At 44.7% G+C, this 26,512-nt stretch overlaps 1 protein-coding gene across 1 annotated transcript in view; it reads right to left on the bottom strand.

Moving 5' to 3' along the window:
• acsf3 (acyl-CoA synthetase family member 3) overlaps positions 1-26,512 on the bottom strand; it is a 120,872-nt gene that overhangs the window by 75,064 nt on the left and 19,296 nt on the right. The window contains exon 3 of the mRNA XM_059993385.1: positions 3,275-3,438. Within this exon, the coding sequence (XP_059849368.1) occupies positions 3,275-3,438 (164 nt within the window). The remainder of the gene's footprint in view (positions 1-3,274; positions 3,439-26,512) is intronic.

The raw sequence follows: 26,512 nt of genomic DNA, 5'->3' as shown, positions 1-26,512 counted from the left end.
CTATACCTCTAGAAATGAATGCCAACATTGCAATCACCTTCTGCACCACCGACTCTACCTGCAAGTTAACCTTTAGGGTGTTCTGCACAAGGACTCCCAAGTACCTTTGCATCTATGCATTTTGAATTCTCTCCCAGCTAATTAATAGTCTGCCCGTTTACATCTTCCATCAAAGTGCATGACCATACACTTTCCATTTTCCACTTCTTTCCCATTTCCCTAAACTATCTAAGTCTCCCTGCAGGCTCTGTTTCCTCAACACTATCCACTCTTCCACCTATCTTTGTATCATCGGCAAATTTAGCCACAAATCCATTAATCCCATAGCCCAAATCATTGACATATGTTGTAAAAGGCAGCATTCTCAACACCGACCCCTGTGGAACTCCACTTTCCAGACTAAAATTGAATCAATGAAGGATGCTCGACAGTTGTGGCAGGGCTTGAAACCTATCACCTTTTATAAAGTAAAATCAAGCGACATAGTTGACGACAGGGCTTTGCTTCCGGGGCTTATGATGTTTTGCATCAAAAAATGGAGGAACCATTACAAACTCCCACAGCCCCAGATGATCCTGCGATTTCAGTCTCTGACACCGACTTACGAGCATCCTTCAGGAAGGTGAATGTATGAAAAGCATTCAGCCCAGATGGAGTACCTGGTCAAGTATTAAAGACCTGTGCTGATCAACTGGCTTAAGTGTTCAATGGGATCTTTAACCTCTCATTTCAGCAGTCTGAGGTACCCACCTGCTTTAAGCAGGCTTCAAAAAAGTTCAAAGCTCAAAGTAAAATTAATTATCAGAGGGTCGGAAGGTGTTGACTCAATGTGGATAGAGATAAGGAACTGCAAGGGTAAAAAGACCCTGATGGGGGCTGTATACAGACTCCCAAACAGTGGTAAGTATGTGGCCTACAAATTACAACGGGAGATAGAAAATGCATGTCAAAAGAGCAATGTTACAATGGTTATGGGGGACTTCAATATGCAGATAGTTTGGGAAAATCAGGTTGTGCTGGATTCCAGGAGGGGGAGTTTCTCGAGTGCCTACAAGATGGCTTTTTAGAGCAACTCCTGGCTAAGCCCACGAGGGAACAGATGTTCTGGATTGGGTGTTGTGCAATAAACCAGAATTGATTAGACAGCTTAAGGTAAAAGATCCTTGAGGGGCAAGTAATTATAATATGATAGAATTCACCTTGAAATTTGAGAAGAGGTTTAAGTTAAATGTATCAGCTTTACAGTGGAGTAAACGGAATTACAGAGGCATGAGGAAGGAGTTGGCCAGAATTAACTGGAAAAGAACACTGGCAGGGATGATGGCACAGCAGCAATGGTTGGAACTTCTGGAAGCAATTCAGAAGGCACAGTATATATACATCCCAGAAAGAAAGGAGTATTCTAAAGGAAAGATGACACAACCATGACTAACAGAAAAAGTCAAAGCTACCATAAAGCCAAAGAGAAGATAGAGGATTGCAAAGCTTTTAAAAACCAAAAGAAGGCAACTAAGAGTCATTAAGAAGGAAAAGATGGAATATGAAAGTAAGCTAGTCAAAAATATTAAAGAGAATACCAAAGGTTTCTTCAGATACATAAAGTATAAAAGAGAGGCAAGAATGGATATCAGACCGCTGGAAAACGATGCTGGAGTGATAGTAATGCGGAACAATGAAAGATTCTAGCATGGATAAAGCAGTGGCCGATAGGTAGAAGGCAAAGTATGGGAATAAAGGGAGCCTTTTCTGGTTGGCTGTCAGTGACTAGTGGTGTTCCACAGGGGTCTGTGTAGGGACTGCTTCTTTTTACATTATACATCAATGATTTGGATGAAGAAATTGATGGCTTTGTTGCAAAGTTTGCAGATGACATGAAAACAGACAGATGGGCAGGCAGTTTTGAGGAAGTAGAGAGGCTACAGAAGGACAGAGAGATTAGGAGAATGGGCAAAGAAGTGGCAGATGGAATACAATGTCAGGAAGTGTATGGTCATGCACTTTGGTAGAAGAAATGAAAGGATTAACTATTTTCTAAATGGAGAGAAAATACAAAAAACTGAGGTGCAAAGGACTTGGGAGTCCTTGTGCAGGATTCCCTAAAGGTTAATTTGAACGTTGAGTCTGTGGTGAGGAAGGCCAATGCAATGTTAGCATTCATTTCAACAGAATTAGAATATAAAAGCAAGGATGTAATGTTGAGACTTTATAAAACACTTGTGAGGCCTCACATGAAGTATTGCGATCAGTTTTGGCCTATTTTCTTCGAAAAGATGTACTGAAACTGAAAAGGGTTCAAAGGAGGCTCACAAAAATGATTCCAGGATTAAATGGCTTGTCATATAAAGAGCATTTGATGGCTCTATGCCTGTATTCACTAAAATTCAGAAGAATGAGGGGTGACCTAATTAAAACCTATCAAGCGGTGAAAAACCCTGATAGAGTGGATGTTGAGAGGATTTTTTCTATGGTAGAAGAATCTAATACCAAAAAACACAGCCTTAGAATAGAGGGGTGTCCTTTTAAAATCAGATCAGATCAGATCAGACAAACTTTATTGATCCCGAGGGAAACTGGGCTTTGTTACAGTTGCACCAACCAAGAATAATGTAGAAATATAGCAATATAAAACCATAAATAATTAAATAATAATAAGTAAATGATTCCAAGCGGAAATAAGTCTAGGACCAGCCTATTGGCTCACGGAGTCTGACACTACAAGGGAGGAGTTGTAAAATTTGATGGCCACAGGCAGGAATGACTTCCTATGACGCATTAGGGTTAGGGTTAGGAGATGAAGAGTTAATTCTTTGGCCACAGAGTTGTGAATCTGTGGAATTCATTGCCACAGGCAGCTATGGAGGTGGAATACTTAAGGCAGAGATTGATAGATTCTTGATTGGTTAGGGCATGAAGGATATGGGAAAGAGGCACGAGGCAGAACTCTCCAAGTACTCACATATCTACTCTCACCCTCTAACTGGGTAAAGAATGATAAGAGTCCCCTGGCATTCACATATCTTCTCTCACCTCTCCCCTGGGCAGAACAAACATAGAGCTCCCCAGCAGTCATGTCAACCCCATTAGCCTTCACGCTTTGACCATAGGAAGACCACTCCACTCCCACTGTACGGAACTCCCACTGCTCCCACCGTAAGGAGACCCCTCTGCTCCAACTGTAGGGAGACCTCTCTGCTCCGACTGTATGGAAATTCCTCTGCTCCAACCATATGGAAATCCCTCTGCTGTTACTTGGATTGTTGGATTATTTTCTCACCTAATGTTGCTCTGGCATATGCTGTGAATGAAATCCCTCACATGGCTCTGAGTGAAATTCTTGGCGTGGTATTCAATGAGTTTGGCATAGATGGTGGGTACTGCCATGAACACGTTGATGCGTGGAGCTCCTGTACCATTAGTTTTCAGCAGGTACTCCCAAACCTAAAGAAAAAGATTAGAAATATAATTTGTGACCAGCACTTCTGCCATTTCCATTTATCTGAGGATAGAGAGTCATAGAACACTAAAGCACAGACACAGATCCATCCGCCCATCTAGTCTATGCCAAACCATTAACCTGCCTAGTGCCATCAAACTGCACCCAGACCATAGCCTTCCATACTCCAAATATTCATGTCCTACCGAAATGTTTCTTTACTGTTGTAATCAAGCTTGCATGCACCACTTGTGCTGACAGCTCATGCCCCTCATACTTGGAAGAAGTTTCTCTTCATGGTCTCCTTAAATATTTCACCTTTGATCCTTAACCTATGACCTCTATTTCTAGTCTCACCCAACCTCAGTGGAAACAGCCTGCTTGCATTTACTCTATGTATACCCCTCATAATATTTTACACTTCTATCAAATCTCCCCTCAATCTTCTATGTTCCAAGGAATAAAGCCTTTCTCCCGTTTACACAGGATCCTTTCCAGTTCACTTATCACAAATTGATCCACTGAAGATACGATGGCCTCTGCCCTCCACTCCGATCTGGAAAATGGGGTCTCATGTGTCAGACTGCTGTTTATAGACTTCAGTTTTGCACTCAACATCATCATACCCTAGAAACTGGTGGAGAAACTGTCCTCACCCGATCTCAACACCTCTCTCTGCCATTGGATACCGGACTTCTTAACAGTAAGGCCACAGTCAGTCCATGAGGTCCTCGTCCTCTCTCTCTCCTCTCAACGTGTCTTGTAATAAAGTCCTAACCTATTGACCTTTCTAGACAACTCAGATTCTCCAGACCCAGCAAAATCTTTGTAAATTTTCTCTGCACTCTTTCAACCATTGACATATTTCTGGTAAGTAGGTGATCAAAACTGGACACAATACTCCAAATTAGGCCTTATCAACTGGAGCACATAGGAAAACCACGCGGTCAGTGACAGGTATGGTTGATTTATTCCCCACTGCTCCTGAATGCCAGGATACTTGGAATATAGCCTCTGGCATACTTTTTTTCATAATTGCATCAGTATGTTTGGCCCAGGATAGATCTTTTGAGACGGTGACACCCAGGAATTTGAAACGGAACACATTTTCCACTTCTCATTTCTTTGCAAATGAAGACCTATTCTTGTGAACTTCTCTCGTGAACTCATGATTTACCAGAGGTGGACAATATATCTTCCTTGAGTATTATTTATGTTGCACTCTTTTCTGTTCCTTATTAGAATTATTTGAGGATTGTGTTGCTTTATTTTTCACGTGCCTTTGTGAAGCACCTTGAACCCATAAAAACAAATGCATTATTTTACTCTCTGTTTATTTATTATTTCATATATTTCATTATAATTTATCTACATTTTTATGTATTGCACTGCTGTGCTGCCACAAAACAATAACTTTCACGATTATAAACCTGATTCTTAACAACTTGACTCCCATCCACCCATTTTCCTGACGGCCAATGCCAGGACAACGTCAGGATAACGGCAACCAGTACAGGAGGTAGAAAGCACAATTCACTGCAGGAGAATGACGGTATCTCCTTCGCCACACAACCTGATTCTGCAGGTGAATAACGGGTTCCCCTTCACCACACAGCCCTCACTTTGCACCTTGGAAATAGCCAGCAGACAAGCTTTATTTCTTCCCACTTCACTCAGAATCACAACACAAGTTCAATATGGGCGGTGAACTCATATTGGCACAAGTGCTGCAGCAGCAAGACACAACTAATGCCCACTGCTGTATTTTCCTCAGCAGCACTGTGATCCAACCTGCTGGGCCTCAGCCACCCCCCTCCCCCACCCAACAATGAATGCAATTTATAATTACAGGGCCTCACAGCATAGCAAAACAAAGTTACCATGCTTGCTCATTGCAAGAACCTTCCATCTGCTCCCATTCCCCTGTCTTTTTTGCAGTTGCAAAGGAGCAAACTCATCCAGCTCCATTATGGATTCTAGCCTCCCCAGCAGAGGACATTTTCAAAAGAAGATGCCTCAAAAAAGTGGCGTCCATCATTAAGGACCCCCATCACCCAGGACATGTCCTCTTTTCATTGCTACCATCAAGGAAGTGGCACAGGAGCCTGAATAGACAATGAACCCATAAGACATAGGAACAGAATTAGGCTATTCAGCCCATCGAGTCTGCTCTACCGTTGCATCTTGGGTGATCCCGAATCCAATTCAACCCCACGTAGCTGTCCTCTCACCATATTCTTTGATGCCCTAACCAATCAGGAATCTATCAACTTCTGCTTTGAATATACCTACAGACTTGGCCTCCACTGCAGTCTGTGGTAGAGCATTCCACAGATTCACTACTCTCCGGCTAAAAAAAAATTCCTCTTTACCTCTTTTCTAAAAGATCATCCCTCAATTTTGAGACTGTGCCTTCTCGTTCTGGAATTCCCCACCAGAGGAAACATCCTCTCCACATCCACCTTACCTAGTCCTTTCAACATTTGGTAGGTTTCAATGAGATCATCACACATTCTTCTAAATTCCAATGAGTACAGCATATGTTAACCTCTTCATTCTTGGAATCATCCTCATGAACCTCATCTGGACTCTCTCCAAAGACAGCACATCCTTTCTGAGATATGGGGGCCAAAATTGTTAACAATGCTCCAAATGCGGCCTGACTGGTGTCTTATAAATGCTCAGCAATATCTCACAAAATGCTGGTGGAACACAGCAGGCCAGGCAGCATTTGTAGAGAGAAGCACTGTCGACATTTTGGGCCGAGACCCTTCGTCAGGACTAACTGAAAGGAAAGATAGTAAGAGGTTTGAAAGTGGGGTGGGGGGGGAAATGCGAAATGATAGGAGAAGACCGGAGAGGGTGGGGTGAAGCTGAGAGCCAGAAAGGTGATTGGTGAAAGGGATACAGAGCTGGAGAAGGGAAAGGATCATGGGACGGGAGGCCTAGGGAGAAAGAAAGGGGGAGGGGAGCACCAGAGGGAGATGGAGAACAGGCAGAGTGATGGGCAGAGAGAGAAAGAAAAAAAAGGGAGGGGAAAAAAACTAAATATATCAGGGATGGGGTAAGAAGGGGAGGAGGGGCATTAGCAGAAGTTAGAGGTCAATGTTCATGCCATCAGGTTGGAGGCTACCCAGACGGTATATAAGGTGTTGTTTCTCCAACCTGAGTGTGGCTTCATCTTGACAGTAGAGGGGGCCATGGATAGATCTATCAGAATGGGAATGGGACGTGGAATTAAAATGTGTGGCCACTGGGAGATCCTGCTTTCTCTGGCGGACGGAGCGTAGGTGTTCAGCGAAATGGTCTCCCAGTCTACGTCAGGTCTCACCAATATATAAACGGCCCAAAACGTTGACAGCGCTTCTCCCTATAGATGCTGCCTGGCCTGCTGCGTTCCACCAGCATTTTGTGTCTGTTGCTTGAATTTCCAGCATCTGCAGATTTCCTCATGTTTGCCTCAGCAATGTCTCCTTATTTTTATATTCTATCCCCTTGAAATAAAAACCAACATTGCATTTGCCTTCTTTACCACAGACTCAACCTGTAAATTAAACTTCTGGGACTCCTAAGACCCTTTGCACCTCTGATATTTGAATTTTCTCCCCATTTAGATAATAGTCTGCACTATTGTTCCTTTTACCAAAATACATTATCATACATTTCCCAATACTGTATTCCATCTGCCACTTTTTTGACCATTTTTCCAATTTGTCCAAGTCCTGTTGCAATCACATTGCTTCCTCAGCACAACCTACCCTTCCACCTATCTTCGTATCATCCGCAAACTTTGCCACAAAGCCACCAATTCCACTATCTAGATCATTGACAAGCAAAATGGACAATAGTCGTCCCAATACTGACTCCTGAGGAACACCCATTTACACCACCTCACTAGTTTCTTGCCTTCTTTTTGCACTATTTATTTATCTTTTATTATCTACATGGTACTTATTATAACTTGCAGTATTTTTATGTATTGCAATGTTCTGCTGCTGCAAAACAAATTTCATGACATATGTCAGTGATATTAAACTTGATTCTCATAAAATTGTAAAAGTGGGTATGATTACAATGTTGAAAAGAGTGCAAAGGACCTGTTTCCATGCTGTACCATTCAATGTTTTGAGTCTTTGAAATCCAAAAAAATCGCAAAAATACTCATCTAAAATGAAAACCGAAAACACCAGAATACGCAGCAGGTCAGGTCACCGAAAACGGCAAAATTATCAGTGGGTCAGGACACCGAAAACAGCAGGACACTCGGCAGGTCTGATCACTGAAAACACTGGAATACTCACAGGTGAGTAAAATAAGATTAGATTTCAAACTCCGTATACTGCTAAACTTAGAGTATTTTATGACAATGGGACGCGGTTGTACCAGACAGTGGAAGAGGCGACTACATACATGAAGGCCAGAGGGTTGCCCGTCAGCATGATCAAAACGAGGGAAAGCCTGGCTGAGGAATTATCCTGCTCCGCTTGGGAAATAGTGCGAGAATCGAGAAGGCAGGAGATGGGAAGAGGCCGACAGAAATATATCAGGAAGAGACCAGGAGCTTCCCAAAGACAGTCCTCACCCCCTTCAGAAGAGCCATAAGGTTTGGCTAACTTTAAAAATGTTGAGAAGCTAAACGGAAGTAAAAGTAGACGGTGATATACCTATCTCCAGAAATACTTACTATACTGTGGATTTTATATTATTTAGTTGTTATTCTTTATTCACTCACTTACTCCTTTTTCCCCACCAAAATGACAATATATATATATGTATGTAATGTGTGTGTGTGTGTGTGTGTGTGTGTATGTATGTATGTGTGGGTGTGGGTGAGTGTGTGTGCGTATATATATATAGGAGTACACAGGGAAATCTTATCTGTGTAACGGATTTGTTCACTGACTTTCATGAATACTGCAATGGGGGTCCTCAACTCACAAGTAGCAGGGGTTATCCCCCACAGCTAGACATTTCCTCTAGCTCAACGCAGGGTCATCTACTAGAGACCTCAGCCTTGGAATCACACGTTTGTTACCATTTTTGTTATTATTTGCGTTTCTTGGTTCTTATTTGTTCAGGGAGTAGATCGATTAAGTTTTATTCTGCTAATTTCAATGATACATTGACAGATAAATACAGATGGCTAAGGACAAGGTAAAATTAATTTCTTTTAATGTCAATTGGCTATTAAATCCAATCAAACGTAAGAGAATTTTATCTAAAATGAAAAAGGAACAAGCCCATGTAGTATATTTACAGGAAACTCATTTAAGTGATAATGAGCATAAAAAACTAAAGAGAATGGGCTTCACTAATCTGTTTTTCTCCTCATATAAATCAGGACATAGGAGAGGAGTTGCTATTCTTATCTCAAGTAAGCTAAATTTTGAAAAAGTATTCAAAATGGGAGATAAAGAGGGCAGATATATTCTGGTAAGGGGGAATATAGATGGAAATTCAGTTACTCTATTGAATATATACGCACCCCTGAGAAGTGATATTGGTTTCTTTCAGAAATTTACTGATATTATATGGTAACAGAAACAGAAGGTCTCCTGACATGTGGGGGAGACTTAAATTTACAATTACAACCAAACTTAGACTCTTCCAATAGAAAAACCTATGAAACAAAATCTTTACATAAGAAAATTAATACATTTTTTGAGGATGTTGGTTTAATTGATATATGGAGGGACCTTTTCCCTGACAGAAGGGATTACACTCATTTTTCTGCTCCCCATTCTGTATATACAAGAATAGACTATTTCATAACATTTGGAAAAGACAAAGACAAAATAAACACCTGTGGAATTGGAACAATAGATGTAAGTGACCATGCACCTATATATTTATCTGTTGATTTTGACATACAACCAAAGAATACTATTTGGAAACTAAATTCAAGTTTACTCAATGATCTGGACTTTAAGGAACAAATTAAAAAAGAAATTGGTCTCTGCTTTGAATTTAATTATAATGGAGAGGAATACTCTGAAGGCGGTCTTAAGAGGGAAAATTATAGCGATATCTTCATATAAGAAAAAAATAAGGAATAAAACATTAGAGGAATTACAAAATAGGCTGAAGGAACTAGAGAAAAAACACAAATTGAATTTGGCACAGGATACATTAGGGGAAATTAAAAGAATTAGGAATGAAATAAATAATTTGGCTACACAAGAAATCAGGAAAAACTTAATAACCATATAACCATATAACAATCACAGCACGGAAACAGGCCATCTCGGCCCTCCTAGTCCATACCGAACTCTTAATCTCACCCAGTCCCACCTACCCGCACTCAGCCCATAACCCTCCACTCCTTTCCTGTCCATATACCTATCCAATTTTACCTTCAATGACACAACTGAACTGGCCTCTACTACTTCTACAGGAAGCTCATTCCACACAGCTATCACCCTCTGAGTAAAGAAATACCCCCCTCGTGTTTCCCTTAAACTTCTGCCCCCTAACTCTCAAATCATGTCCTCTCGTTTGAATCTCCCCTACTCTCAATGGAAACAGCCTATTCACGTCAACTCTATCTATCCCTCTCAAAATTTTAAATACCTCGATCAAATCCCCCCTCAACCTTCTATGCTCCAATGAATAGAGACCTAACTTGTTCAACCTTTCTCTGTAACTTAAGTGCTGAAACCCAGGTAACATCCTAGTAAATCGTCTCTGCACTCTCTCTAATTTATTGATATCTTTCCTATAATTCGATGACCAGAACTGCACACAATATTCTAAATTTGGCCTTACCAATGCCTTGTACAATTTTAACATTACATTCCAACTTCTGTACTCAATGCTTTGATTTATAAAGGCCAGCGTTCCAAAAGCCTTCTTCACCACCCTATCTACATGAGACTCCACCTTCAGGGAACTATGCACTGTTATTCCTATATCTCTCTGTTCCTCTGCATTCCTCAATGCCTTACCATTTACCCTGTATGTTCTATTTGGATTATTCCTGCCAAAATGTAGAACCTCACACTTCTCAGCATTAAACTCCATCTGCCAACGTTCAGCCCATTCTTCTAACCTGCATAAATCTCCCTGCAAGCTTTGAAAACCCACCTCATTATCCACATTAATGTTTCTGAAACAGATACATTATGAAAGTGGATCGAAATCTATGAAAATACTGGTGTGGAAACTGAAAAAAAAAGATAGCAGAAAATAGAATTCATAGAATCAGGGACCCAAGAACGAAAATTATAAAAAATAAGCTAAGTGAAATTCAAGAAGCTTTTGAAGTGTTTTACAAAACTCTATGTTCCAAAGTTCCAGGGGGAAGCATAACCCAAACTGACACCTTCTTGAGTTTTATAGAGTTACCCACTTTAAGCAAAGAACAAAATAGAACGATGACTGCTGACGTAACCGAAGTTGAATTAAAAGCTGCAATTAGTAGGCTTAAATTAAGCAAGTCACCAGGATCAGATGGGTATATGGCAGAGTGGTACAAAGAATTTAAAAATGAATTAATTCCTGTTTTACTCCTCACACTGAACTGGGCTCTAAAAAAGGCACAAATGCCACCCAGTTGGAAGGAAGCGATAATCTCAGCTATACCAAAAGGCAAGGATAAAATAGAATGCGGGTCATTTAGACCAATATCCATTCTTAATGTAGATTATAGGTTATTTACCTCCATCATGGCCAAACGATTAGAGGAGTTTCTACCCATACTGATAAGTAACGATCAGACAGGTTTTATATGACAACGCCAGACACAAGACAATATACGAAGGACACTTCACATTATGGATCATATACAAAAAAATAAAATCGAAGCAACAGTGATAAGCGTGGATGCTGAAAAAGCATTTGATTTGGTTAATTGGAATTTTCTTTACAGAGTTTTACATAGATTTGTTTTCTCATACACAATTATTAAAACTATACAGACACTATGACAATCCTAGGATTAAAATTGATGAATATTTATCAAATAGTCTTACCCTAGAAAGGGGCACAAGACAGGGTTGTGCATGGTCACTACTACTCTTGCGTTATATCTGGAACCATTAGCTCAATACATCAGACAAAGTGAAGATATCAGGGGAATTACTATTAAAGGGACAGAGCATAAATTGGCTTGTTATGCGGATGACATTTTGATCTATCTAGGGCAACCAATATACTCTTTACCTAAATTGATGCAATCCTTTGAACAATATGGTCAATTATCAGGATACAAGATCAACTTAGATAAAACCTAATTACTGTCATATAACTATAGCCCACCAAGAGAAATTGAAAGTCGATTCCTCTGGGCATGGCACACAGAGTCTTTCAAATATTTGGGCAGCATTATGCCAAAAGATTTGGCAAAATTATCAGAATGTAATTATCAGCCTTTATATAAAAAAATTAAGATGTGGCAAGATGGAACCTAATTCCTTTTTTCAGTCTCAGTTCAAGGATTGAGTCTATTAAAATGAATGTACTGCCCAGACTGTTATATCTCTTTCAGACCCTACCAACAGAGATTAATCAAAATCAATTCAATGAATGCAACAAGATGCTATCAAGGTATATTTGGCAGGGTAAAAGGCCTTCAGTTCGTCTCAAAACTTTGCAATTAGCAAAGGAAAAGGGGGGGTGGGGCCTACCTTCTCATAGAGATTATTATTTTGCAGCACAGTTGAGAGCTGTGATATGTTGGTGCGACCCATCATATGACGCTCAATGGATAAACATTGAGGAGCGGGTAGTTCCTATCCCCATACAAGCAATTTTGGCTGATAACAACCTGCAAAGGTACATAAATACTACTGATAACCCATGGGTGAAGTTACTCTTAAAATATGGAAAATAACTATAAAAGAATATAATCTAGAGGGAGATATTGCAATTCTTAAATGGTGTGCATAAGACTCGGATATTACACCAAATAAATTGGATGCTAGATTTAAGGACTGGACAGCTAAAGGAATAACAGTTCTTTGCAACATAATGGAAAAAGGAACACTGTTCAATTTTGAAATGCTTAAAGGGAAACACTTTTTAGAAAAACAAGATTTTTATCGGTATTTACAGATGTGACAATATGTTAACAAGACGCTTAAAATGTAACCAAGGCAAATACATGCCTGATAGAGCTCTTTAGAAAAGCATATAATTCAGAAATGGTAGTAGAATAATTTCAAGCATGTATAAGGGGTTGTCAAAGCTTAAAACACATTCGACTTCATACATTAAAACAAAATGGGAGAAGGAAGGAGGGATAATTATATCTGAGGAAGAATGGACAACAATATGGAGATATCAATGGAAGTGTACCAGTTCACAGAAATGTAGGGAGTTTGGATGGAAAAACTTGATAAGATATTTTATTACACCCACTCAGAAATCCCAATATGATAGTAATCTCCCTGTTTGCTGGAGAAATTGTAGAAATCAAAATGCAAATTATTATCATATTTTATGGGTCTGCCCTGTTACCAAAAACTATTGGAGTGGGATATACAATGCCCTACAAGACACCTTTAAATGTGAAATAACCTCAGAGAGTAAGACCATATATTTTGGATATATACCTCAAGAATGGTTGAGAAGAGATAAATATTTAATGAATATACTGTTGGTAAAAAGACTCTTACTAGGAAATGGTTATCACAGGAGAGCCCAACCTTAAATACATGGATGGAAATTACAATGAACATTTACAAAATGGAGAAGATAACAGCATCTGTTAATCAAAAGCTGGAAAAAATTTGATTCATACTGGGAAAAATGGTTTAACTACATTAGGCCTCATAGGCCTGACTTAATCCTCACAAATCAATGAATCTATTGTAAAAAAAGATCACTCCTGACTTGTAAATAGTTCTTTCCTTTTGCTTGTTTTTCCTTTCCACTCTTTTCTATAAGTGTGTACCTCAGACAAATACTTAGTGGAGATTTCTGATATACATGATTATATGATATATATGTACAATTTCTGAAATACATCTTATGGAAAAGTTAGTTTGATGCTGAAATACAATAAAAAAACTAAATTACCAAAAAAAAACCACTGGAATACTCAGTGGGTCCGATCAATGAAAACAAAGGAATACTCAGAGGGTCGGGTCACTGAAAACAGCGGAATACTCAGTGGGTCCGGTCACTGAAAACACCGGAATACTCAGTGGGTCCGATCAATGAAAACAAAGGAATACTCAGTGGGTCGGGTCACTGAAAACACCGGAATACTCAGTGGGACCAGTCAATGAAAAAACCGGAATACTCAGTGGGTCGGGTCACTGAAAACACCGGAATACTCAGTGGGTCGGGTCAGTGAAAACACCGGAATACTCAGTGGGTCGGGTCACTGAAAACACCGGAATACTCAGTGGGTCGAGTCACAGAAAACACCGGAATACTCAGTGGGACCAGTCAATGAAAACACTGGAATACTCAGTGGGTCCACTCACTGAAAACACTGGAATACTCAGTGGGTCCACTCACTGAAAACACCGGAATATTCAGTGGGATCGGTCAATGAAAACACCGGAATACTCAGTGGAACCGGTCAATGAAAACACTGGAATACTCAGTGGGTCCACTCACTGAAAACAATGGAATACTCAGTGGGTCCACTCACTGAAAACACCGGAATACTCAGTGGGTCGGGTCACTGAAAACAGCGGAATACTCAGTGGGTCCGGTCACTGAAAACACCGGAATACTCAGTGGGTCCGATCAATGAAAACAAAGGAATACTCAGTGGGTCGGGTCACTGAAAACACCGGAATACTCAGTGGGACCGGTCAATGAAAACACCGGAATACTCAGTGGGTCGGGTCACTGAAAACACCGGAATACTCAGTGGGTCGGGTCAGTGAAAACACCGGAATACTCAGTGGGTCGGGTCATTGAAAACACCGGAATACTCATTGGGTCGGGTCACAGAAAACACCGGAATACTCAGTGGGACCAGTCAATGAAAACACAGGAATACTCAGTGGGTCCACTCACTGAAAACACTGGAATACTCAGTGGGTCCACTCACTGAAAACACCGGAATATTCAGTGGGATCGGTCAATGAAAACACCGGAATACTCAGTGGGTCCGGTCACTGAAAACACCGGAATACTCAGTGGGTCCGGTCACTGAAAACACCGGAATACTCAGTGGGTCCAGTCAATGAAAACACCAGAATACTAAGTGGCTCCGGACAATGAAAACACCGGAATACTCAGTGGGTCCGGTCACTGAAAACACCGGAATAATCAGTGGGTCCGGTCAAAGAAAACACCCGAATAATCAGTGGGTCCGGTCAAAGAAAACACTGGAATACTCAGTGGGTCCGGTCACTGAAAACATCGGAATACTCAGTGGGTCCGGTCACTGAAAACACCCGAATACTCAGTGGGTCGGGTCACTGAAAACACCGGAATACTCAGTGGGTCTGGTCAATGAAAACACCGGAATACTCAGTGGATCCGGTCAAAGAAAATACCGGAATACTCAGTGGGTCGGCTCATTGAAAACACCGGAATACTCAGTGGGTCTGGTCACTGAAAACACCGGAATACTCAGTGGGTCCGGTCAAAGAAAATACCGGAATACTCAGTGGGTCCGGTCAAAGAAAACACCGGAATACTCAGTGGGTCCGGTCAAAGAAATCACCGGAATACTCAGAGGGTCCAGTCAAAGAAAACACAGGAATATTCAGTGGGTCGGGTCACTGAAGACATCGGAATACTCAGTGGGTCGGGTCAATGAAAACACCGGAATACTCAGTGGGTCCACTCACTGAAAACACCGGAATACTCAGTGGGTCCGGTCAATGGAAACACTGGAATACTCAGTGGGTCCGGTCAATGAAAACACCGGAATACTCAGTGGGTCCGGTCACTGAAAACACCGGAATACTCAGTGGGTCCGGTCACTGAAAACACCGGAATACTCAGTGGGTCCGGTCACTGAAAACACCGGAATACTCAGTGGGTCCGGTCAATGAAAACACCGGAATACTCCGTTGGTCCGGTCAGTGAAAACACCGGAATACTCAGTGGGTCCGGTCAATGAAAACACCGGAATACTCAGTGGGTCCGGTCAGTGAAAACACCGGAATACTCAGTGGGTCCGGTCAGTGAAAACACCGGAATACTCAGTGGGTCGGGTCACTGAAAACACCGGAATACTCAGTGGGTCCGGTCAATGAAAACACCGGAACACTCAGTGGGTCCGGTCACTGAAAACACAGGAATACTCAGTGGGTCGGGTCACTGAAAACACCGGAATACTCAGTGGGTCGGGTCAGTGAAAACACCGGAATACTCAGTGGGTCGGGTCACTGAAAACACCGGAATACTCAGTGGGTCGAGTCACAGAAAACACCGGAATACTCAGTGGGACCAGTCAATGAAAACACTGGAATACTCAGTGGGTCCACTCACTGAAAACACTGGAATACTCAGTGGGTCCACTCACTGAAAACACCGGAATATTCAGTGGGATCGGTCAATGAAAACACCGGAATACTCAGTGGGTCCGGTCACTGAAAACACCGGAATACTCAGTGGAACCGGTCAATGAAAACACTGGAATACTCAGTGGGTCCACTCACTGAAAACACTGGAATACTCAGTGGGTCCACTCACTGAAAACACCGGAATACTCAGTGGGTCGGGTCACTGAAAACAGCGGAATACTCAGTGGGTCCGGTCAATGGAAACACCGGAATACTCAGTGGGTCTGGTGAATGGAAACACCGGAATACTCAGTGGGACCGGTCAATGAAAACACCGGAATACTCAGTGGGTCCGGTCACTGAAAACACCGGAATACTCAGTGGGTCCGGTCACTGAAAACACCGGAATACTCAGTGGGTCCAGTCAATGAAAACACCAGAATACTAAGTGGCTCCGGACAATGAAAACACCGGAATACTCAGTGGGTCCGGTCACTGAAAACACCGGAATAATCAGTGGGTCCGGTCAAAGAAAACACCCGAATAATCAGTGGGTCCGGTCAAATAAAACACCGGAATACTCAGTGGGTCCGGTCACTGAAAACACCGGAATACTCAGTGGGTCCGGTCACTGAAAACACCCGAATACTCAGTGGGTCGGGTCACTGAAAACACCGGAATACTCAGTGGGTCTGGTCAATGAAAACACCGGAATACTCAGTGGATCCAGTCAAAGAAAATACCGGAATACTCAGTGGGTCGGCTCATTGAAAACACCGGAATACTCAGTGGGTCTGGTCACTGAAAACACCGGAATACTCAGTGGGTCCGGTCACTGAAAACACCCGAATACTCAGTGGGTCGGGTCACTGAAAACACCGGAATACTCAGTGGGTCTGGTCAATGAAAACACCGGAATACTCAGTGGATCCAGTCAAAGAAAATACCGGAATACTCAGTGGGTCGGCTCATTGAAAACACCGGAATACTCAGTGGGTCTGGTCACTGAAAACACCGGAATACTCAGTGGGTCCGGTCAAAGAAAATACCGGAATACTCAGTGGGTCCGGTCAAAGAAAACACCGGAATACTCAGTGGGTCCGGTCAAAGAAATCACCGGAATACTCAGAGGGTCCAGTCAAAGAAAACACAGGAATATTCAGTGGGTCGGGTCACTGAAGACATCGGAATACTCAGTGGGTCGGGTCAATGAAAACACCGGAATACTCAGTGGGTCCACTCACTGAAAACACCGGAATACTCAGTGGGTCCGGTCAATGGAAACACTGGAATACTCAGTGGGTCCGGTCAATGAAAACACCGGAATACTCAGTGGGTCCGCTCACTGAAAACACCGGAATACTCAGTGGGTCTGGTCACTGAAAACACCTGCATACTCAGTGGGTCCGGTCAATGAAAACACCTGCATACTCAGTGGGTCCGGTCAATGAAAACACCGGAATACTCAGTGGGTCCGGTCAGTGAAAACACCGGAATACTCAGTGGGTCCGGTCAGTGAAAACACCGGAATACTCAGTGGGTCGGGTCACTGAAAACACCGGAATACTCAGTGGGTCCGGTCAATGAAAACACCGGAACACTCAGTGGGTCCGGTCACTGAAAACACAGGAATACTCAGTGGGTCGGGTCACTGAAAACACCGGAATACTCAGTGGGTCGGGTCAGTGAAAACACCGGAATACTCAGTGGGTCGGGTCACTGAAAACACCGGAATACTCAGTGGGTCGAGTCACAGAAAACACCGGAATACTCAGTGGGACCAGTCAATGAAAACACTGGAATACTCAGTGGGTCCACTCACTGAAAACACTGGAATACTCAGTGGGTCCACTCACTGAAAAGACCGGAATATTCAGTGGGATCGGTCAATGAAAACACCGGAATACTCAGTGGGTCCGGTCACTGAAAACACCGGAATACTCAGTGGAACCGGTCAATGAAAACACTGGAATACTCAGTGGGTCCACTCACTGAAAACACTGGAATACTCAGTGGGTCCACTCACTGAAAACACCGGAATACTCAGTGGGTCGGGTCACTGAAAACAGTGGAATACTCAGTGGGTCCGGTCAATGGAAACACCGGAATACTCAGTGGGTCTGGTGAATGGAAACACCGGAATACTCAGTGGGACCGGTCAATGAAAACACCGGAATACTCAGTGGGTCGTGTCACTGAAAACAACGGAATACTCAGTGGGTCCGGTCACTGAAAACACCGGAATACTCAGTGGTTCGGGACACTGAAAACACCGGAATACTCAGTGGGTCGGGTCACTGAAAACAGAGGAATACTCAGTGGGTCCGGTCACTGAAAACACCGGAATACTCAGTGGGTCCGGTCACTGAAAACACCGGAATATTCAGTGGGACCGGTCAATGAAAACACGGGAATACTCAGTGGGACCGGTCAATGAAAACACGGGAATACTCAGTGGGTCCGGTCACTGAAAACACCGGAATACTCAGTGGGTCCAGTCAATGAAAACACCGGAATACTCAGTGGGTCCGGTCAGTGAAAACACCGGAATACTCAGTGGGTCCGGTCAGTGAAAACACCCGAATACTCAGTGGGTCGGGTCACTGAAAACACCGGAATACTCAGTGGGTCTGGTCAATGAAAACACCGGAATACTCAGTGGATCCGGTCAAAGAAAATACCGGAATACTCAGTGGGTCGGCTCATTGAAAACACCGGAATACTCAGTGGGTCTGGTCACTGAAAACACCGGAATACTCAGTGGGTCCGGTCAAAGAAAATACCGGAATACTCAGTGGGTCCGGTCAAAGAAAACACCGGAATACTCAGTGGGTCCGGTCAAAGAAATCACCGGAATACTCAGAGGGTCCAGTCAAAGAAAACACAGGAATATTCAGTGGGTCGGGTCACTGAAGACATCGGAATACTCAGTGGGTCGGGTCAATGAAAACACCGGAATACTCAGTGGGTCCGCTCACTGAAAACACCGGAATACTCAGTGGGTCCGGTCACTGAAAACACCGGAATACTCAGTGGGTCCGGTCACTGAAAACACCGGAATACTCAGTGGGTCCGGTCAATGAAAACACCGGAATACTCAGTGGGTCCGGTCAATGAAAACACCTGCATACTCAGTGGGTCCGGTCAATGAAAACACCGGAATACTCCGTTGGTCCGGTCAGTGAAAACACCGTAATACTCAGTGGGTCCGGTCAGTGAAAACACCGGAATACTCAGTGGGTCGGGTCACTGAAAACACCGGAATACTCAGTGGGTCCGGTCAATGAAAACACCGGAACACTCAGTGGGTCCGGTCACTGAAAACACAGGAATACTCAGTGGGTCGGGTCACTGAAAACACCGGAATACTCAGTGGGTCGGGTCAGTGAAAACACCGGAATACTCAGTGGGTCGGGTCACTGAAAACACCGGAATACTCAGTGGGTCGAGTCACAGAAAACACCAGAATACTCAGTGGGACCAGTCAATGAAAACACTGGAATACTCAGTGGGTCCACTCACTGAAAACACTGGAATACTCAGTGGGTCCACTCACTGAAAACACCGGAATATTCAGTGGGATCGGTCAATGAAAACACCGGAATACTCAGTGGGTCCGGTCACTGAAAACACCGGAATACTCAGTGGAACCGGTCAATGAAAACACTGGAATACTCAGTGGGTCCACTCACTGAAAACACCGGAATACTCAGTGGGTCGGGTCACTGAAAACAGCGGAATACTCAGTGGGTCCGGTCAATGGAAACACCGGAATACTCAGTGGGTCTGGTGAATGGAAACACCGGAATACTCAGTGGGACCGGTCAATGAAAACACCGGAATACTCAGTGGGTCGTGTCACTGAAAACAACGGAATACTCAGTGGGTCCGGTAACTGAAAACACCGGAATACTCAGTGGTTCGGGACACTGAAAACACCGGAATACTCAGTGGGTCGGGTCACTGAAAACAGAGGAATACTCAGTGGGTCCGGTCACTGAAAACACCGGAATACTCAGTGGGTCCGGTCACTGAAAACACCGGAATATTCAGTGGGACCGGTCAATGAAAACACGGGAATACTCAGTGGGACCGGTCAATGAAAACACGGGAATACTCAGTGGGTCCGGTCACTGAAAACACCGGAATACTCAGTGGGTCGGGTCACTGAAAACACCGGAATACTCAGTGGGTCGGGTCAATGAAAACACTGGAATACTCAGTGGGTCCACTCACTGAAAACACTGGAATACTCAGTGGGTCCACTCACTGAAAACACCGGAATACTCAGTGGGTCCACTCACTGAAAACAGCGGAATACTCAGTGGGTGCACTCACTGAAAACACCGGAATACTCAGTGGTTCGGGTCACTGAAAACACCGGAATACTCAGTGGGTCGGGTCACTGAAAACACCGGAATACTCAGTGGGTCCACTCACTGAAAACACCGGAATATTCAGTGGGATCGGTCAATGAAAACACCGGAATACTCAGTGGGTCCGATCACTGAAAACACCGGAATACTCAGTGGAACCGGTCAATGAAAACACTGGAATACTCAGTGGGTCCACTCACTGAAAACACTGGAATACTCAGTGGGTCCACTCACTGAAAACACCGGAATACTCAGTGGGTCGGGTCACTGAAAACAGCGGAATACTCAGTGGGTCCGGTCAATGGAAACACCGGAATACTCAGTGGGTCTGGTGAATGGAAACACCGGAATACTCAGTGGGACCGGTCAATGAAAACACCGGAATACTCAGTGGGTCGTGTCACTGAAAACAACGGAATACTCAGTGGGTCCGGTCACTGAAAACACCGGAATACTCAGTGGTTCGGGACACTGAAAACACCGGAATACTCAGTGGGTCGGGTCACTGAAAACAGAGGAATACTCAGTGGGTCCGGTCACTGAAAACACCAGAATACTCAGTGGGTCCGGTCACTGAAAACACCGGAATATTCAGTGGGACCGGTCAATGAAAACACGGGAATACTCAGTGGGACCGGTCAATGAAAACACGGGAATACTCAGTGGGTCCGGTCACTGAAAACACCGGAATACTCAGTGGGTCCAGTCAATGAAAACACCGGAATACTCAGTGGGTCCGGTCAGTGAAAACACCGGAATACTCAGTGGGTCCGGTCAGTGAAAACACCCGAATACTCAGTGGGTCGGGTCACTGAAAACACCGGAATACTCAGTGGGTCTGGTCAATGAAAACACCGGAATACTCAGTGGATCCGGTCAAAGAAAATACCGGAATACTCAGTGGGTCGGCTCATTGAAAACACCGGAATACTCAGTGGGTCTGGTCACTGAAAACACCGGAATACTCAGTGGGTCTGGTCACTGAAAACACCGGAATACTCAGTGGGTCCGGTCAAAGAAAATACCGGAATACTCAGTGGGTCCGGTCAAAGAAAACACCGGAATACTCAGTGGGTCCGGTCACTGAAAACACCGGAATACTCAGTGGGTCCGGTCACTGAAAACACCGGAATACTCAGTGGGTCCAGTCAATGAAAACACCAGAATACTAAGTGGCTCCGGACAATGAAAACACCGGAATACTCAGTGGGTCCGGTCACTGAAAACACCGGAATAATCAGTGGGTCCGGTCAAAGAAAACACCCGAATAATCAGTGGGTCCGGTCAAATAAAACACCGGAATACTCAGTGGGTCCGGTCACTGAAAACACCGGAATACTCAGTGGGTCCGGTCACTGAAAACACCCGAATACTCAGTGGGTCGGGTCACTGAAAACACCGGAATACTCAGTGGGTCTGGTCAATGAAAACACCGGAATACTCAGTGGATCCAGTCAAAGAAAATACCGGAATACTCAGTGGGTCGGCTCATTGAAAACACCGGAATACTCAGTGGGTCTGGTCACTGAAAACACCGGAATACTCAGTGGGTCCGGTCAAAGAAAATACCGGAATACTCAGTGGGTCCGGTCAAAGAAAACACCGGAATACTCAGTGGGTCCGGTCAAAGAAATCACCGGAATACTCAGAGGGTCCAGTCAAAGAAAACACAGGAATATTCAGTGGGTCGGGTCACTGAAGACATCGGAATACTCAGTGGGTCGGGTCAATGAAAACACCGGAATACTCAGTGGGTCCGGTCACTGAAAACACCGGAATACTCAGTGGGTCCGGTCACTGAAAACACCGGAATACTCAGTGGGTCCGGTCACTGAAAACACCGGAATACTCAGTGGGTCCGGTCAATGAAAACACCGGAATACTCAGTGGGTCCGGTCAATGAAAACACCTGCATACTCAGTGGGTCCGGTCAATGAAAACACCGGAATACTCCGTTGGTCCGGTCAGTGAAAACACCGTAATACTCAGTGGGTCCGGTCAGTGAAAACACCGGAATACTCAGTGGGTCGGGTCACTGAAAACACCGGAATACTCAGTGGGTCCGGTCAATGAAAACACCGGAACACTCAGTGGGTCCGGTCACTGAAAACACAGGAATACTCAGTGGGTCGGGTCACTGAAAACACCGGAATACTCAGTGGGTCGGGTCAGTGAAAACACCGGAATACTCAGTGGGTCGGGTCACTGAAAACACCGGAATACTCAGTGGGTCGAGTCACAGAAAACACCAGAATACTCAGTGGGACCAGTCAATGAAAACACTGGAATACTCAGTGGGTCCACTCACTGAAAACACTGGAATACTCAGTGGGTCCACTCACTGAAAACACCGGAATATTCAGTGGGATCGGTCAATGAAAACACCGGAATACTCAGTGGGTCCGGTCACTGAAAACACCGGAATACTCAGTGGAACCGGTCAATGAAAACACTGGAATACTCAGTGGGTCCACTCACTGAAAACACCGGAATACTCAGTGGGTCGGGTCACTGAAAACAGCGGAATACTCAGTGGGTCCGGTCAATGGAAACACCGGAATACTCAGTGGGTCTGGTGAATGGAAACACCGGAATACTCAGTGGGACCGGTCAATGAAAACACCGGAATACTCAGTGGGTCGTGTCACTGAAAACAACGGAATACTCAGTGGGTCCGGTAACTGAAAACACCGGAATACTCAGTGGTTCGGGACACTGAAAACACCGGAATACTCAGTGGGTCGGGTCACTGAAAACAGAGGAATACTCAGTGGGTCCGGTCACTGAAAACACCGGAATACTCAGTGGGTCCGGTCACTGAAAACACCGGAATATTCAGTGGGACCGGTCAATGAAAACACGGGAATACTCAGTGGGACCGGTCAATGAAAACACGGGAATACTCAGTGGGTCCGGTCACTGAAAACACCGGAATACTCAGTGGGTCGGGTCACTGAAAACACCGGAATACTCAGTGGGTCGGGTCAATGAAAACACTGGAATACTCAGTGGGTCCACTCACTGAAAACACTGGAATACTCAGTGGGTCCACTCACTGAAAACACCGGAATGCTCAGTGGGTCCACTCACTGAAAACAGCGGAATACTCAGTGGGTGCACTCACTGAAAACACCGGAATACTCAGTGGTTCGGGTCACTGAAAACACCGGAATACTCAGTGGGTCGGGTCACTGAAAACACCGGAATACTCAGTGGGTCCACTCACTGAAAACACCGGAATACTCAGTGGGTCCACTCACTGAAAACACCGGAATATTCAGTGGGATCGGTCAATGAAAACACCGGAATACTCAGTGGGTCCGGTCACTGAAAACACCGGAATACTCAGTGGAACCGGTCAATGAAAACACTGGAATACTCAGTGGGTCCACTCACTGAAAACACTGGAATACTCAGTGGGTCCACTCACTGAAAACACCGGAATACTCAGTGGGTCGGGTCACTGAAAACAGCGGAATACTCAGTGGGTCCGGTCAATGGAAACACCGGAATACTCAGTGGGTCTGGTGAATGGAAACACCGGAATACTCAGTGGGACCGGTCAATGAAAACACCGGAATACTCAGTGGGTCGTGTCACTGAAAACAACGGAATACTCAGTGGGTCCGGTCACTGAAAACACCGGAATACTCAGTGGTTCGGGACACTGAAAACACCGGAATACTCAGTGGGTCGGGTCACTGAAAACAGAGGAATACTCAGTGGGTCCGGTCACTGAAAACACCGGAATACTCAGTGGGTCCGGTCACTGAAAACACCGGAATATTCAGTGGGACCGGTCAATGAAAACACGGGAATACTCAGTGGGACCGGTCAATGAAAACACGGGAATACTCAGTGGGTCCGGTCACTGAAAACACCGGAATACTCAGTGGGTCCAGTCAATGAAAACACCGGAATACTCAGTGGGTCCGGTCAGTGAAAACACCGGAATACTCAGTGGGTCCGGTCAGTGAAAACACCCGAATACTCAGTGGGTCGGGTCACTGAAAACACCGGAATACTCAGTGGGTCTGGTCAATGAAAACACCGGAATACTCAGTGGATCCGGTCAAAGAAAATACCGGAATACTCAGTGGGTCGGCTCATTGAAAACACCGGAATACTCAGTGGGTCTGGTCACTGAAAACACCGGAATACTCAGTGGGTCCGGTCAAAGAAAATACCGGAATACTCAGTGGGTCCGGTCAAAGAAAACACCGGAATACTCAGTGGGTCCGGTCAAAGAAATCACCGGAATACTCAGAGGGTCCAGTCAAAGAAAACACAGGAATATTCAGTGGGTCGGGTCACTGAAGACATCGGAATACTCAGTGGGTCGGGTCAATGAAAACACCGGAATACTCAGTGGGTCCACTCACTGAAAACACCGGAATACTCAGTGGGTCCGGTCAATGGAAACACTGGAATACTCAGTGGGTCCGGTCAATGAAAACACCGGAATACTCAGTGGGTCCGCTCACTGAAAACACCGGAATACTCAGTGGGTCCGGTCAATGAAAACACCGGAATACTCAGTGGGTCCGGTCAATGAAAACACCTGCATACTCAGTGGGTCCGGTCAATGAAAACACCGGAATACTCCGTTGGTCCGGTCAGTGAAAACACCGTAATACTCAGTGGGTCCGGTCAATGAAAACACCGGAATACTCAGTGGGTCGGGTCACTGAAAACACCGGAATACTCAGTGGGTCCGGTCAATGAAAACACCGGAACACTCAGTGGGTCCGGTCAATGAAAATACAGGAATACTCAGTGGGTCTGGTCACTGAAAACACCGGAATACTCAGTGGGTCGGGTCAATGAAAATACAGGAATACTCAGTGGGTCGGGTCACTGAAAACACCGGAATACTCAGTGGGTCGGGTCAGTGAAAACACCGGAATACTCAGTGGGTCGGGTCAATGAAAACACCGGAATACTCAGTGGGTCCGGTCACTGAAAACACCGGAATACTCAGTGGGTCCGGTCACTGAAAACACCGGAATACTCAGTGGGTCCGGTCACTGAAAACACCGGAATACTCAGTGGGTCGGGACACTGAAAACACCGGAATACTCAGTGGGTCCACTCACTGAAAACACCGGAATACTCAGTGGGTCCGGTCACTGAAAACACCGGAATACTCAGTGGGTCCGGTCACTGAAAACACCGGAATACTCAGTGGGTCCGGTCACTGAAAACACCGGAATACTCAGTGGGTCGGGTCAAAGTAAACACCGGAATGCTCAGTGGGTCTGGTCACTGAAAACACCGGAATACTCAGTGGGTCCGGTCAATGAAAATACAGGAATACTCAGTGGGTCTGGTCACTGAAAACACCGGAATACTCAGTGGGTCCGGTCAATGAAAATACAGGAATACTCAGTGGGTCTGGTCACTGAAAACACCGGAATACTCAGTGGGTCGGGTCACTGAAAACACCGGAATACTCAGTGGGTCGGGTCAGTGAAAACACCGGAATACTCAGTGGGTCCACTCACTGAAAACACCGGAATACTCAGTGGGTCCACTCACTGAAAACAGCGGAATACTCAGTGGGTGCACTCACTGAAAACACCGGAATACTCAGTGGTTCGGGTCACTGAAAACACCGGAATACTCAGTGGGTCGGGTCACTGAAAACACCGGAATACTCAGTGGGTCCACTCACTGAAAACACCGGAATACTCAGTGGGTCCACTCACTGAAAACACCGGAATACTCAGTGGGTCCACTCACTGAAAACACCGGAATACTCAGTGGGTCGGGTTACTGAAAACACCGGAATACTCAGTGGGTCGGGTCACTGAAAACACTGGAATGCTCAGTGGGTCCGGTCAGTGAAAACACCGGAATACTCAGTGGGTCTGGTCAGTGAAAACACCGGAATACTCAGTGGGTCGGGTCAGTGAAAACACCGGAATACTCAGTGGGTCTGGTCACTGAAAACACCGGAATACTCAGTGGGTCTGGTCAGTGAAAACACCGGAATACTCAGTGGGTCGGGTCAGTGAAAACACCGGAATACTCAGTGGGTCGGGTCACTGAAAACACCGGAATACTCAGTGGGTCCGGTCAATGAAAATACCGGAATACTCAGTGGGTCGGGTCACTGAAAACACTGGAATACTCAGGTGCTCCGGTCACTGAAAACACCGGAATACTCAGTGGGTCGGGTCACTGAAAACACCGGAATACTCAGTGGGTCGGGTCACTGAAAACACCGGAATACTCAGTGGGTCCGTTCACTGAAAACACCGGAATACTCAGTGTGTCCACTCACT

This window comes from Hypanus sabinus, chromosome 17 (assembly GCF_030144855.1).
Source record: "Hypanus sabinus isolate sHypSab1 chromosome 17, sHypSab1.hap1, whole genome shotgun sequence".
Lineage (NCBI taxonomy): Eukaryota > Metazoa > Chordata > Chondrichthyes > Myliobatiformes > Dasyatidae > Hypanus > Hypanus sabinus.
This window is presented reverse-complemented; position numbering and strand designations above follow the sequence as displayed.